The sequence below is a fragment of the Dermacentor albipictus genome, chromosome 2 (assembly GCF_038994185.2).
Source record: "Dermacentor albipictus isolate Rhodes 1998 colony chromosome 2, USDA_Dalb.pri_finalv2, whole genome shotgun sequence".
Classification (NCBI taxonomy): Eukaryota; Metazoa; Arthropoda; class Arachnida; order Ixodida; family Ixodidae; genus Dermacentor; species Dermacentor albipictus.
Window position 1 is genome coordinate 7,765,916 of NC_091822.1, and position 13,278 is coordinate 7,779,193.

The 13,278-nt window shown below is 44.7% G+C and overlaps 1 protein-coding gene across 1 annotated transcript in view; it reads right to left on the reverse strand.

Annotated features, from left to right (window-relative positions):
* Nucleotides 1-1,094: 1,094 nt before the first annotated feature.
* Nucleotides 1,095-13,278, reverse strand: part of LOC135913219 (TWiK family of potassium channels protein 7-like) — a 611,814-nt gene continuing 599,630 nt past the window's right edge. The window contains exon 3 of the mRNA XM_065445825.1: nt 1,095-4,322. Coding sequence (XP_065301897.1) covers nt 3,918-4,322 — 405 coding nt within the window. The 3' untranslated portion in view covers nt 1,095-3,917. The remainder of the gene's footprint in view (nt 4,323-13,278) is intronic.

Here is a 13,278-nt window from a genome sequence, read left to right on the forward strand (position 1 = left end):
AATTTTTTTTTTGTATTCCGCCCTGCATGGAATGCGGCCGCCGTGGCCGGCAATAAAGCCCGCGACCTTACTCTGAGCAGCAAGACGCCTCTGCGGTTGAGCCACCACTGCAGCTTTGATGCGCTAAAGGAAAGCCACACTGCATGGGTAGTCACGCTGAGCGTTAAGGCTTTGGACTTTGGCACTGTGCGGTGGAGCAATGACATGGACGCAAAGCAACTGATCCATCTGTGACGAACTCTGGATGCTGGGGATGTAGTACACCACGCCCCTCATTCTGTCTACCGTGATCGCTCAGCCGGCCGTCCCCATCAAATACATGTCCGTCCACGTACTTTTGCCCCATTCGAGTGTAGCCGCTACGAGAAGATTTTTCCTGTAAGAGCTCGTGCTCGGCAACAAAAGACTAAGTTATACGAGCAATCCTGGCGAGCAAAATGTTCATTTAAAGATGACCCACTGGATGAACACTTCGAAATTGACTTTATTAGCCCTTAACGCTTCCTCTTCTTGAAGTTATGACGAGGCGAACACTTGCAGAGTACTTGAATATTTCAAGGTCTACATTTCAAATGTTCGAACTGGCACCATTTTCTAAACCATCAGACTGGATCCCACAGGTTTTTCGTGAGGTTTATTTGTGAACTCTTGTAAAAGGGCACAGGAATGCCACGATATGTGAAGACTGGTTGCAATGATTCAGTTAGAGTCCACAGCTTGAATTATCAGATAACAACTAGCGGAAGGTAGGTAGACAAGTTTTGTATCATAGTTCTTACTATTTTTCTAAAGTGCATATCGGCACCTGTAATACACGGTTGTACATGTTATTGAGCTAAGTTTTGTTTATCAGAAGGAAGAATCGAATCTTAAAGAAATTTCAAGCAAGTATGTCGCAGCTGTGTCAAATACTGCGACAGTAATTTTGTCCCTGAAATTAGCATAGCAAAATAAGACATCTCTGTTTCAGCAAAAGGGCGGCATGCACTTATCGTAACAAATGAGAGTACTTACCGTCCTCTTTGCACCAGCACGCGAACACACAATGCTTTCTTCTTTCTCAACAAACGCAAAAAATGACAAGTGAGAGTCACTTATTAGACCAGCATTCACATTTTTATTCGTTCACTGGAGACCCTTAAGTGCATTAACATCATATACTGCCTTAATCTGTTGAATTTTGCGACGATTGTTTTATGTCGTTAGTTCCCAACCCTAAAAACAGAATTTGTCCTTCGGCAGCGCTCTCACCTGTACAACAGCATAGGAGGAGAAGCTTACGATCCACGCAGAAAGTTTAAAACATCAAGAAAACTTTCTTTGAACCAATTGCCAAGTCGCTTTACGCCTTATGAAGAAGACAGGTGCTGGATAAGCTGCCACGGAAAGATTTGTTTATTTCAGGACAGCTTTAAGAGCAGACACTACCACATGCAGTTGCTTGTAATACGGGTTACAAGACCTCTTTCTTCCCTTGTGAGCTGGACCAGACAAGTATGCAAGCCCCTGCCTCCTCCCACTCCACACTGGCACAAGCATTCTACTATAAAATGTAGCTATGCGCCAAACTCAACCGTATCGGTAGGCATCCTTCAGCTATGGCTTCTTCTTGAGCTATTGCGACACACACAAGAAACAATTTGATAGTAATTGCCAATTAATAACGCCCTTTCAGTGTTCCTTCCCCGACATTCAACCCTGGTAACTGCCGCACGGAGTGCCAGGATGTGAGTGTCTGCGCATGGGCCAAAGCACACATTCGCCAAGGTGTAGCGAAATTTCTTACTTTCACTATTTTAAAGTACGTTAACTCACAGTTTTCGCAGGCGACGGTATTGTTCACAAGTGGTGTTCCATCAACGTAGCACAGAATATAGGCGACATCTGAAAAAATGAATGCCCTGTGCTTATTGCTACTCTTCAGTAAAGATTTTGATAGAGATCACAAGGGATGGTATTTATGTCATGGCAACGTAGCATACCTCACCAACCGTAACATATACGTTTTTAAGAAAAGCGGCTTGGCATTGTGGGAGCAGATGAACACTGTACTAAAAGAAAATTAGCTTCTTTCTGAGATAAAAAACATACCGACCCGGAGCTCTGCTTGTGCTCGCAGGATTAACGGCTAGACGTTACGTGATTCACAATGTTCCGGAACAATACTGTCATATTTCGATAAGCAGCACAGCGGAAATAGCGCCAAGGACTCGGGACAGTAGATGTAGTGTGTGAAGAAAAAATGTTTGTGTCCTTTCTAACCAATACCTTCCTCTATTCTTTTTTGCATGCCATAAAATACCTTTTAACCTTCAGCGGAGACAGTCTTTGCTGAAACAGTGCTACAGGCACAAGAAAGTCGTAAAAATATCTTGAGGTACTGTGAAGCTCCCTGCATTGATTCTTGCGCCCCGACAACTATCTCTGCAGTCGTTCCGGTAAAAACGCTGCCGATCTATGTCGGCTCAGTAGTGGAGATCTCTTACTCACGCAACGGACGGTCTCTCTTGCCCCATCATCGCTTACAGTTGGCTCATCTATGTATTCATATTGTCGCACCTAGGCGATTTTCGAGACACATGTTAATTTTTTTGTTTACAAAACTCGTAGCACGATTCTCACTTCAATGGGTATCATCGTGATTACGCAAATGCAAGGTCGATTGGTTATTAAAGAAAACGGGCCTTCAGGTTTGGTTTAATTCTCCGTACGGCCAAGAGTAATCATAACAGAGCACTGCGACCTGGTACTTGCAGGGTACGAAGTTCGAGCGTCCATTCGGTCATGGGCGTATTCAAGGATTGCTTGTAATTGGCGCGAACATCCAGGTGAAAACGCAAAGCTTCCAAACACTGTGCTTCTGAGAAATGTTTACGACCCAGGCGGCATGCTCTTGTCCTGAGACACTCGCCCGGTCGCATGTCTGAAAAGTATGGCGTCCACATTGCTAGCATGAGCAGTCGAAAATTTGTACAGTCTTTGAGAGGTTTGCTGCCATTGGCTGTCGACGCATGGTAGGCTCATGTGCAATGATGCTAGTGCACGTGCCCGACACTCCTCCCGGCGCCATTACGCTTAGACTAAGAGCGAGCCACCTTGCGCCTTTCTAGTGTCTCGGGCCAGTGAGAGTACCCTAAAATAAGCTTCACAACGCGCTCATATTGACACTCTTCGGCACTGTGTTCGAAGTTACTAGCGCTCACGTGCTTCCTGCAGTAAAAGCTGTGCATGGCCTCTTGATATGCAAATAAAAAAATCCCACGGGTGCTCCCCAATGATTTACACTGCAGCGCTTTAACCGCGGCCTTCACTGAGTGCCGCAGAAGTCAACAAATGCCGTATTGTGCACTGCAATGCGAAGCAGTGCAAATGCCTAGGAAGTTTCGACTGTGGCGAGAGCAACACCTCGAAGAGTAAATTCAAATGAAGTTCAGCGATGCGCCAATACGCGTCTACGTGTTCGAAAAGTTGCCGAGCGGCGCGGAAAGCGCTTAAGCCCGAATCAAACAGTGCGAGATGAATGAAAACCGATAATACTTCGAGGCTCTCAAAACTTCGGGAACGGTTCCTCGCGCCTCCTTCCACAAGCCGCGACGGAGCGGGTAAGAGCACACGAGCAGTGAAGCGTGCAAATGGGCGGCCGTACTCCTTAAGACACTCGCTACTTTGTGCACAGTGCCGAGAGAGTCGTAGGTGAGTGCGCCGCTCGCTGGTCGTCAGTCTCCCCCACCAGTCGCGTCAGACGACGAGGCCGCCGCCTGCTGACCCTCCGGTTCTTCTTCGGCCACCTGGGGAGCGCAGCGGGACCTCGCCCGCACTCTCCTCACGCGCGTCCTCATAAGCGTGCTCAGGGGCACCTCGACGTACTGCACTACACCTGCGAGACCACGACGTCGGCAGTGGCTACGGCGCCGACGTCATTCCGAGTCCGAATCGACGTCAGAGTCGCTCACCACGCCGAGGCGGCGGCCCAGGGCGCGCAGTTTGTGCACCACTTCCTCTTGCACGAGGTTGAAGCACATGGCGATCAGCGCAAGTCCCACAAGCAGGTACAGCGAGCAGATGACGAGCTTCTCCTGGGAGCCGCTGTCCGAGACGACCGTGTCCCCTGGCACCAGGTCGCCGAAGCCGATGGTGCTCAGTGTAACGAAACAGAAGTACGAGCCGTCAAGGTAGTTCCATTCTTCCCACACAGAGAAGAGCACTGCTCCGCCACAGATGTAGCCGCCGATGATGGTCATGCACAGCAGGATGGGCACCGTCACCCGCGGCCGCTCCTCCAAGTCATCTAGGAAAGGGTCCACGTAAGCGTCGAGCTTGGCCTGCGCATTTCAAGGAAGGCGTAGTTCTGTAGCAAACAAACCGATAAGGCCGCGGCACCGGAAAACTCTGAATTACACAATGGTAAATGTCGTGCGGCGCCAGCCACATTAAGCGTCAAATCTCGTTTTGCACGTAACTCCTAATAACACAAGCAAGATCCAAACCTATTCGGTTCCGCAAAGAGTCATGCTTATTCAATAACAGCAGCCATGAGAACAGCTAGGCTTCGAAACACTGGATATTCTGCAATAGAATTGCTGCTTCGCAATTAAAGTTTAAGGGGGGCGCTTCCTTTCGCTAAAAAGGGACAGGAAATTTCGCGTTGCACAGTTAATCTTCAACTTGAATTTTCGTAATTCTCGCATATAGTTGCCTTTCTTGCTTTTGAATGTCAGAAGCCACTATGGCAGGCCTTTCGTAAAACTGCGCTGTAGATTATTTTGTTCTGAAAAGTGTCGATTGTTGCTCTTCAAGCCCTACAACGCAGATACTGACGTAACATTAGTAATCCGCTGCCATAAACACTGTTAGGAGCCACGGAATGTTGAGCGAGTTGGCGAGTATTCGTGGTCCAAAAAGTTAGGCGATGCAAACACTCGCGCAACAATAAGCGAAGGAATAACACAAACACCGGCTGTTAAGTTGTAATGTATTTTTCCTGCTTTAAGGCTAAACTTAGCTGCTGTCACACAGTCGCAATAACCAGAAATGCGCTACTACTTTGTGGTCCTGTGATGAGGGAAACCTTGGAAACAATATTAGGCACCCACAACATGTTAGCAGCCTGATCGGTTCATTCCTGAAAGTTAAGGGATAGTACACTATCAAATGGAAAGGCCTCTGCTGGTTTCTTGCATCCTTCCGACGAAATATTGTGGCGCTTTTTTGGTCAATCTGGCAATATTAAGGGACGTATAAAACATTACGATGGAACCATTCAAGAGATAAGGAGTAGGGCGACAGTGCAACGCAACTTGAGAAATTATATTGAAACGTCCAAGAATTTGGAAGAAAAAACGATTGACTCGTTGCGACGGCGTATCACAAGTCGCCGTAGGCATTGAGATCCTTAGTTCCAACGATTTTCAACAGCTTTTTGATGGTCCATGCAAGGATGGTTGCTTGTGTAGTGTCAAATGCTGAGATGCTGCAGCCTAATGTTCACGACCCGAAACGAAACATTGTGCACGGACATGCATGCAGAATGGGCACCAACACACGGGAAACGCAGTCGAGGACGGCAGAACACAAGGTGGAGCGATGAAATTAGGAAATTCGCGGGCGCTAGTTGGAATCGGTTGACGCAGGACAGGGGTAATTGGAAATCGCAGGGGCCTTCGTCCTGCAGTGGACATAAAACAAGCTGATGATGATGATGATGATGATGATGATGATGATGATGCGCAGTCGGTCGCTGCGAACATGTGCAATCGCTGCAGTGAGCCTTCCTTCTTCATGCCCCGTATGGGTATACATACAGCCCACTATAAGAACATATTTTGCACGGTTTGCACTCAGCGAGTGCCGAGCTTTCATGCAAGAATCCAGCAGTTCCTGGGACTCCATGACGGAAATCGCGCACTGGGCGTTCACTGTACGTATTCGGGCGTCTGCAAACCATTCTGTGCTTTCTGTTTGCCATGATTATTTTCACACCAAAAAAACTTTCCTCGTTTCGAGAATACTTACAGAAATGTCCCGGAGGGCTTCCATGTGGTGTTCATATTGAGCACCGACAAGCAAACCTATGAGGAGCGCGCCGCGTTATCCCTCGTACTAAACAAGCGACGCGCTACCGTAAGCCCGCGCCCCCAATATGCTCCCAAGGGGAGCAGATGCGCATACTGCTGCAATTTGGTTCCAATGATCTGTGGTTAAGCCACGCATCGCGCGCGCAGGCGCCGAGCTTGGAACAGCCTCCACAGGCTACTGCCACTGTGCCTAATTAAAGTGAAGCCTTTTAATGCGTAACAATTCTTAGGCGACTCATCCAGGAAATCTGACCGCTGGTCTGCTGGTCCGACCATAACGCGCCACACAGTGCGCTCCATGAAGAAAAAAATTTAGGGGAATTCTCTCCTAATTCGTAACATTCTTTGGCTCCGCTCGTACTTTTATTTGTCTATGTTTAGCCTAGGTTGTGCTTTTCTTGTTAAACCACCCCCGACCGTAAATTGACCCACCCCAACCCCAAGTACTTTCAATCGAGCCTTATGTAGCCGATATCCTTTGGGGAAAAGTGTCGCGGTGTTGCGTTACAGACACGACCGATGAAGTACTCGACAAATAATGTCAAGCATGAGAATTAGAAGAACAACGTTCGCGGTAGTGACCTTCGCACCTACGACCACGCGCTCCGAAGCTGGGTGTCTTGCACACAAGGCTAAACACCCATGCTTGTTGAAGAGTATATCTCAACCATATAAATGTGTTGCACCGCGTTATCTGTGTTGTCGCGCTACACAAACTGATAAGCAGTCAATGAGCTGATAAGGATAAGCATTGGTGAGGGGTTATATGGCTCTCATCACGGTTGATAATGGTTGGATGCGGAGTGATAAGGTGCTAAAGACCGATAAAGCGTGATTATGGTGGGAGCAATATTGAAGGTTGATAAGTGCCGATAAGAGCTGATAAGGATCGAAGCATATCCGATAAGGTCGATAAGGACAGAAAAGGGTCGGAGAGATTCCCATGAGGTTGATAACGACCGATAAGAGTTGATAAGAAATAGGTGGAGTCCAATAGGGCTGATAATGACTGATAAAGCTTGATAAAGGGCGATAAGGGTTGTCTCAAGTCCGATACCGTTGATAATGACCGATAAGGGTTGATAAGGGTTTATACTAGTCGAATTTATGGCCAAAACGGACTACAAGGCCAATAAATGATACATTTAATGATACGTCCACTGCTTCGTCAATCACAGTAAACAAGATACGTCGCGTCGAATGCGTGGAGGTCAGCAAGCAGGGGTGCCAGATCGCTGCAATCAGAAGTAGCCAAATTGGCCTCCGCAGTAGCCGAAACGTAGCTAAAAGCGAAACATTTGGGTAGCCCGAAAGTAGCCAAAAAGCTTTGTATTTTTGTGAAGTCATTTATTAAGCATATTGAATTTATAATCGGCAAGAATACCTACATAATAAATTTTCCACGCATGACCACGCATTACCTCCGCGCGCATCGTGGCGGAGGCCATGCTGCACTGAAAACGGGTGCTGTACAAGCGCAAGAATTGCAGAACCGCAGGCATGTAGGCAAATTCATGATAAGGCAAATGTGATCTTCATTGCAAGTGCACTGTTTTTTTTCCCAGAGCACCAAAATATCACGAAAAGAACAACACGAAAATAGCACCACGCAATAAACGCGCTACGCAATGGCATGCATTCAGGCGTTCAGTATTATTACTAGCTTACAGCTCATGATAATTTCGCTTAACACCACACAACGCACTAAACGAAAAATAAAAAAATTGCAAGACCAAGCCTTATACAATATATGACGGTTGGTACAAAATCTAGTACGATCAGCATCATCATCATCAGCCTGGTTACGCCCACTGCAGGGCAAAGGTCTCTCCCATACTTCTCCAACTACCTCGATCATGTACTAATTGTGGCCATGTCGTCCTTACAAACTTCTTAATCTCATCCGCCCACCGAACTTTCTGCCGCCCTCTGCTGCGCTTCCCTTGCCTTGCAATCCATTTCGTAACTCTTAATGACCATCGGTTATCTTCCCTCCTCATTACGTGTCCTGCCCATGCCCATTTCTTTTTCTTGATTTCAAGTAAGAAGTCATTAACTCGCGTTTGTTCCCTCACCAAATCTGCTCTTTCCTTATCCCTTGACGTTACACCCATCATTCTTCTTTCCATAGCTCGTTGCGTCGTCCTCAACTTAAGTAGAACCTTTTTCGTAAGCCTCCAGGTTTCTGCCCCGTACGTGAGTACTAGTAAGACACCACTGTTATACACTTTTCTCTCAAGGGTTAATGGCAACCTGCTGTTCATGATCTGAGAATGCCTGCCAAACGCACCCCAGCCCATTCTTATTCTGATTATTTCAGTCTCATGATTCGGATCCGCGGTCACTACCTGCCCTAGTAGATGTATTCGCTTACCACTTCCAGTGCCTCGCTACCTATCGTAAACTGCTGTTCTGAGACTGTTAAACATTGCTTTAGTTTTCTGCAGATTAATTTTTAGACCCACTATCCTGCTTTGCCTCTCCAGGTCAGTGAGCATGAATTGGAATTGGTCCCCTGACTTACTAAGCAAGGCAATATCGTCAGCGAATCGCAAGTTACTAAGGTATTCTCCACTAACTCTTATCCCCAATTTTTTCCTATCCAGGTCTCTGAATACCTCATGTAAACATGCTGTGAATAGCATTGGAGAGATCGTATCTCCCTGCCTGACGCCTTGCTTTATTGGGATTTCGTTGCTTTCGTTATGGAGGACTACGGTGGCTGTGGAGCCGCTATAGATATCTTTTAGTATTTTTACATACGGCTCGTCTACACCCTGGTTCCGTAATGCCTCCATGACTGCTGAGGTTTCGACAGAATCAAACGCTTTCTCGTAATGAATGCCAGCTACATATAAGGGTTGGTTATATTCCACACATTTCACTATCACCTGATTGATAGTGTGAATATGGTCTATTGTTGAGTAGCCTTTACGGAATCCTGCCTGGTCCTTTGCTTGGCAGAAGTCTAAGGTGTTCCTGATTCTATTTGCGATTACCTTAGTAAATATTTTGTAGGCATCGGACAGTAAGCTGATCGGTCTATAGTTTTTTCAAGTTTCTTTCTTCAATCTTTTCTTATGGATTAGGATCATGTTAGCGTTCTAGTGTATGGTATGATATATAGACATAAAGCATATGCTATTATTAAGCATCATAAGCTTATTGCGAAGTGGAATTATTTGGTCCGTACAAAATGTCAAAGCTGAAAGGGGACAAAAATTCTTGGAACAGTTTAAAATCCTTTCAGGAGCCTCCGTTCCTGGCCAGGTCAAACTTTGGCCACGAACAATTGAAGAATGGAACTCGTTGCCACAGCACATAACGCAAACAGACACTGTAAGTTTGTTTGAAAAATCAATAAAGCTTTACCTTGACCTACCAAATTAACCCCGACAGCTTGTTTGTAGCGAATTTCACCAACTTGGAAATATCAACGTTGCTGTGTGTGCTTCTACTACCACCTTTGTACTTTGTTGTGAACCGCAGGTTGTGCGCACTAAATTTATTTTGTATGTGCATGTCTGCAAGGCTGTGATTGCCAATGCATTTACTGCATAGCAACAAATATTTTCCGCCCTGTAACGGCCCAAAAATGGGCTAACAGTATTAATAAATGAATGAATGAATGAATGAATGAATGAATGAATGAATGAATGAATGAATGAATGAATGAATGAAATTAACTTAACTTGGAGGAGCGCTACCAATGTCTCTTTCAACATTCTATTTTGAAGGTTGGTTTTAATGGAAGACACCTTGCTGAACACTCGTTCGACGGCGGCGTTTGGCTCGGGTAGTGATAGCAAAGACAGGAAGAGGGTTTGGAGTTGTGTAGGGAACGGATGGCTGTGGTGGCTGTGGGGCAATGGAAGAGGATATGTTCTACGTTGGCGTTGGAGAAGGGGCAATTCGGGCAGGAAGGGTCCGAGCGAATTGCCACGTAGGCGCTATGCGGCAGGCAGAAATTTCGGCAAATTTCGGTTATGTTCAGCTCGGTGTTCTCCCCCAGTTCTGGCGCCGAGGTCACCCGCGGCGCACTGTCAACGGGAGCTAAAAGTATGTCATGCTTAAAACGTAGAACGCCGAAAGCTCACACGTGGAGACAGCAACAGTCTATGTTCGCTGGCGCCCGGGTAGCGTTAGTTCCCGTATGAAGACGTGTTTCTTGAGGCCAGCTTTCTTAATTAAAGTTTTCAAAAGGCCGCGATTCTTGATCGATCTATCTATCTATCTATCTATCTATCTATCTATCTATCTATCTATCTATCTATCTATCTATCTATCTATCTATCTATCTATCTATCTATCTATCTATCTATCTATCTATCTATCTATCTATCTATCTATCTATCTATCTATCTATCTATCTATCTATCTATCTATCTATCTGTCTGTCTATCTAAACTATTATGCCATCGTGATTATGTAGTGCTCGTTTATTGAACCAAAGAACCTTTAAAGGGACGGACAACCAATTTTCATGGTACGTATTTTTTTCGTGCAATGAAAAGTTTACCGGCAAGACTGTCTAATCGTGAAACACTAACGCGTAAAACGCCGTGGGAAATTTTCTATTGCCATTTTTCCTCCTGCGGTGAGGATGTAGTCGTTCATTAGAAGCATGCCGAAAACGTTAATAGGTGAGTGCAATAGCGATTACACGCCGGCGATAGTGGGAGGCAGACGACGAGGCAGACGAGGGAGAAAGCATTATTTCCTTTATCAAGTTGATATTCCTGCAATCCGTGTTTTCCGAAGCGATAATAACTACGCGTTTTCGTGGTTTCCTGTCCAACTGCTTTGGTATTTAAGCAGTCAAATCGGATCAAGAACGAGGCGATGCTTGTGCACGTGATTCGCCGTTCAGCGTGTAGCCACGCGTGCGCTTTTGATCTCCGAAGCACAAAATAAAGCACACGTGTCTAACAATATACCAACTGCAATTTTAAGCATTAATGCCTAATAACAGTCGTCTTACGCAAGAATACATCCGAAATACCAAGATCTCATCGCTAGACATTGCCACTTGCTGGTTCTTGAGTCTTTCTTTGGCAATTTAAAATTATAATTCCTACTTAACTTGCGAAATGCGCGTTGGGCTCTATCACTATAAATCATGGTAATTTCATTTCCACCAACGTCTCAACAAATTATGGCCAGTTGTCAGTCCCTTTAAGTGCATTTAATAATGATCTACATGACATGACTGCATGGTATGACATGTACGTGTGGCATCAATGACAAGATATTCATAATCTAGTCTCAAAAGTCGTCGTTATTCCGTCGTGGTCCTTTCTTCCACCGCAGCACGGCAGGATATGTATTATATGCATGCATCGTACCAATGACGTGACATGTTCAGAACTTGACAAAATTGCATGCATTCATGAATTCGTGTGAAGAATGCAACATCATGATATGACGTGCATGCTGACAAACCTGCATATAATGACATGAATGGCATGACGCATAAACGACGGCACGAATTCCATGACATGTTCTTGGATGATCTTCAGTTCAGTTCAGTTTATTTTTCTTAAGGACCCCGATTTCAGGAGCATTACATAAGGGATGGGTACTAGATTCGAATTCACACTCGTTCAAGTAACATAAGCGCGCATATATATATATACATACACAGTACACATATTCAAGTATATGCACACATGTATACACACATATTAACGCCTACATATTTATTTATTTATTTATTTATTTATTTATTTATTTATATGTACCTTACAGGCCTTCGAGAAGGCATTGTGTAAGGGGGGAAATATATTAACATATTAGGATGGGAATCGGGAAAAACAAACTTTCATTTCATTTCATTTATTGAACCGTCAAGGCCAAAGGCATTAAAGAGGGGAGTGGTTACAAAACAGAAATACATAAATAAATACAATGCATATTACAGAACAAGTATTATCATCTTCCTGTTATACAATGTTAGCTAGTGCAGAACGAAAATGCTGGTTATCAGTTATGTCGACTATATCTGCGGGAAGGCGGTTCCATTCGCGTGATGTGCGAGGCAAGAAAGACTGAAATGCAGTTTTAGTGTTACATGTTTCAATGCCAACTTTGTGACGATGGTCAATGCGATTTGACACGTATCTGGGGAATGAAATGAGGGAATCGCGTAGCATGGGGTGATGGTATAGTTTATGAGAAAGGCTCAAACGAATTTTCTTCCGGCGGGATGCTAGAAGAGGTAAAGAAAGATTAGCTTTCATGCTTGTTACACTTGCGGTACGGTTAAAGTTGGCCAGTATAATGAATGAAATATGCACGCAACATGGAAAATTAATGCGACATCAGCAAATACATATGTTGAACAATAACAATGAACGGTAAACACAATAACAGAATAGCATAATAACATTATAAATGTTCTTGTATTTGTACAGTAGTAAAAAAATTTTAATCACTGAAATTCTTTTATTAACATGTAGAAAAATGTAGGAAAGACATTAGGACAAAACAACACGTGTTAGACGGTGGAAACGGCATATTGATCGATTAGAAGATTGCGAAATGCGCTGTGTTTAGATAGGCAGCGATGCTATCTGGTAGAGCGTTCCATAAACGGACCGCACGGGGCAAAGCTGACAATCAAAAGCGTGTGTTTTGCCATAAATTCGAGTGTAGCTTTACTTATTGTTCAGTCTTTGTGACGTCGAGGACGCTTTTTTCAGGTTTGATAAGCTTAGGCCATCCGTCTGAATGAATCTATGATATAATAATGGAAGGGAAATATCACGACGAGTGGTTAGTGGTTGCAACGACAGATCGACATTTATTTGTGTTACACTTCACTGGTTACTATAATTTTTTTTTAAATGAAACGGCTCGCTCTATTCAGGATGCTCTCCAGGAGTTCGATGAGGTATTTTTGATGAGTAAACCATATACGTGAGGCGTACTCAATTTGTGGCCGTACAATAGCTATGTAAGGTAGTTTTCTATGTTGTTAAGGCTCAGTTCTTAAGTTCCGGTGCAGAAATCCTAATGATCTGGAGGTGTTAGCTGAAATGGAGGTGATGTGATTAGTCCATGAAAGATTGTGAGTAAGGAGCACTCTTAAGTACTTATATTCTGGGGCGTGGTCAACTATGTTAGTATCCAAATGATAAGAAAAGTGAGAGCTAACGGTTTTTCGGGAAAAGGAAACCACTTTGCACTTCGACACGTTTATGGA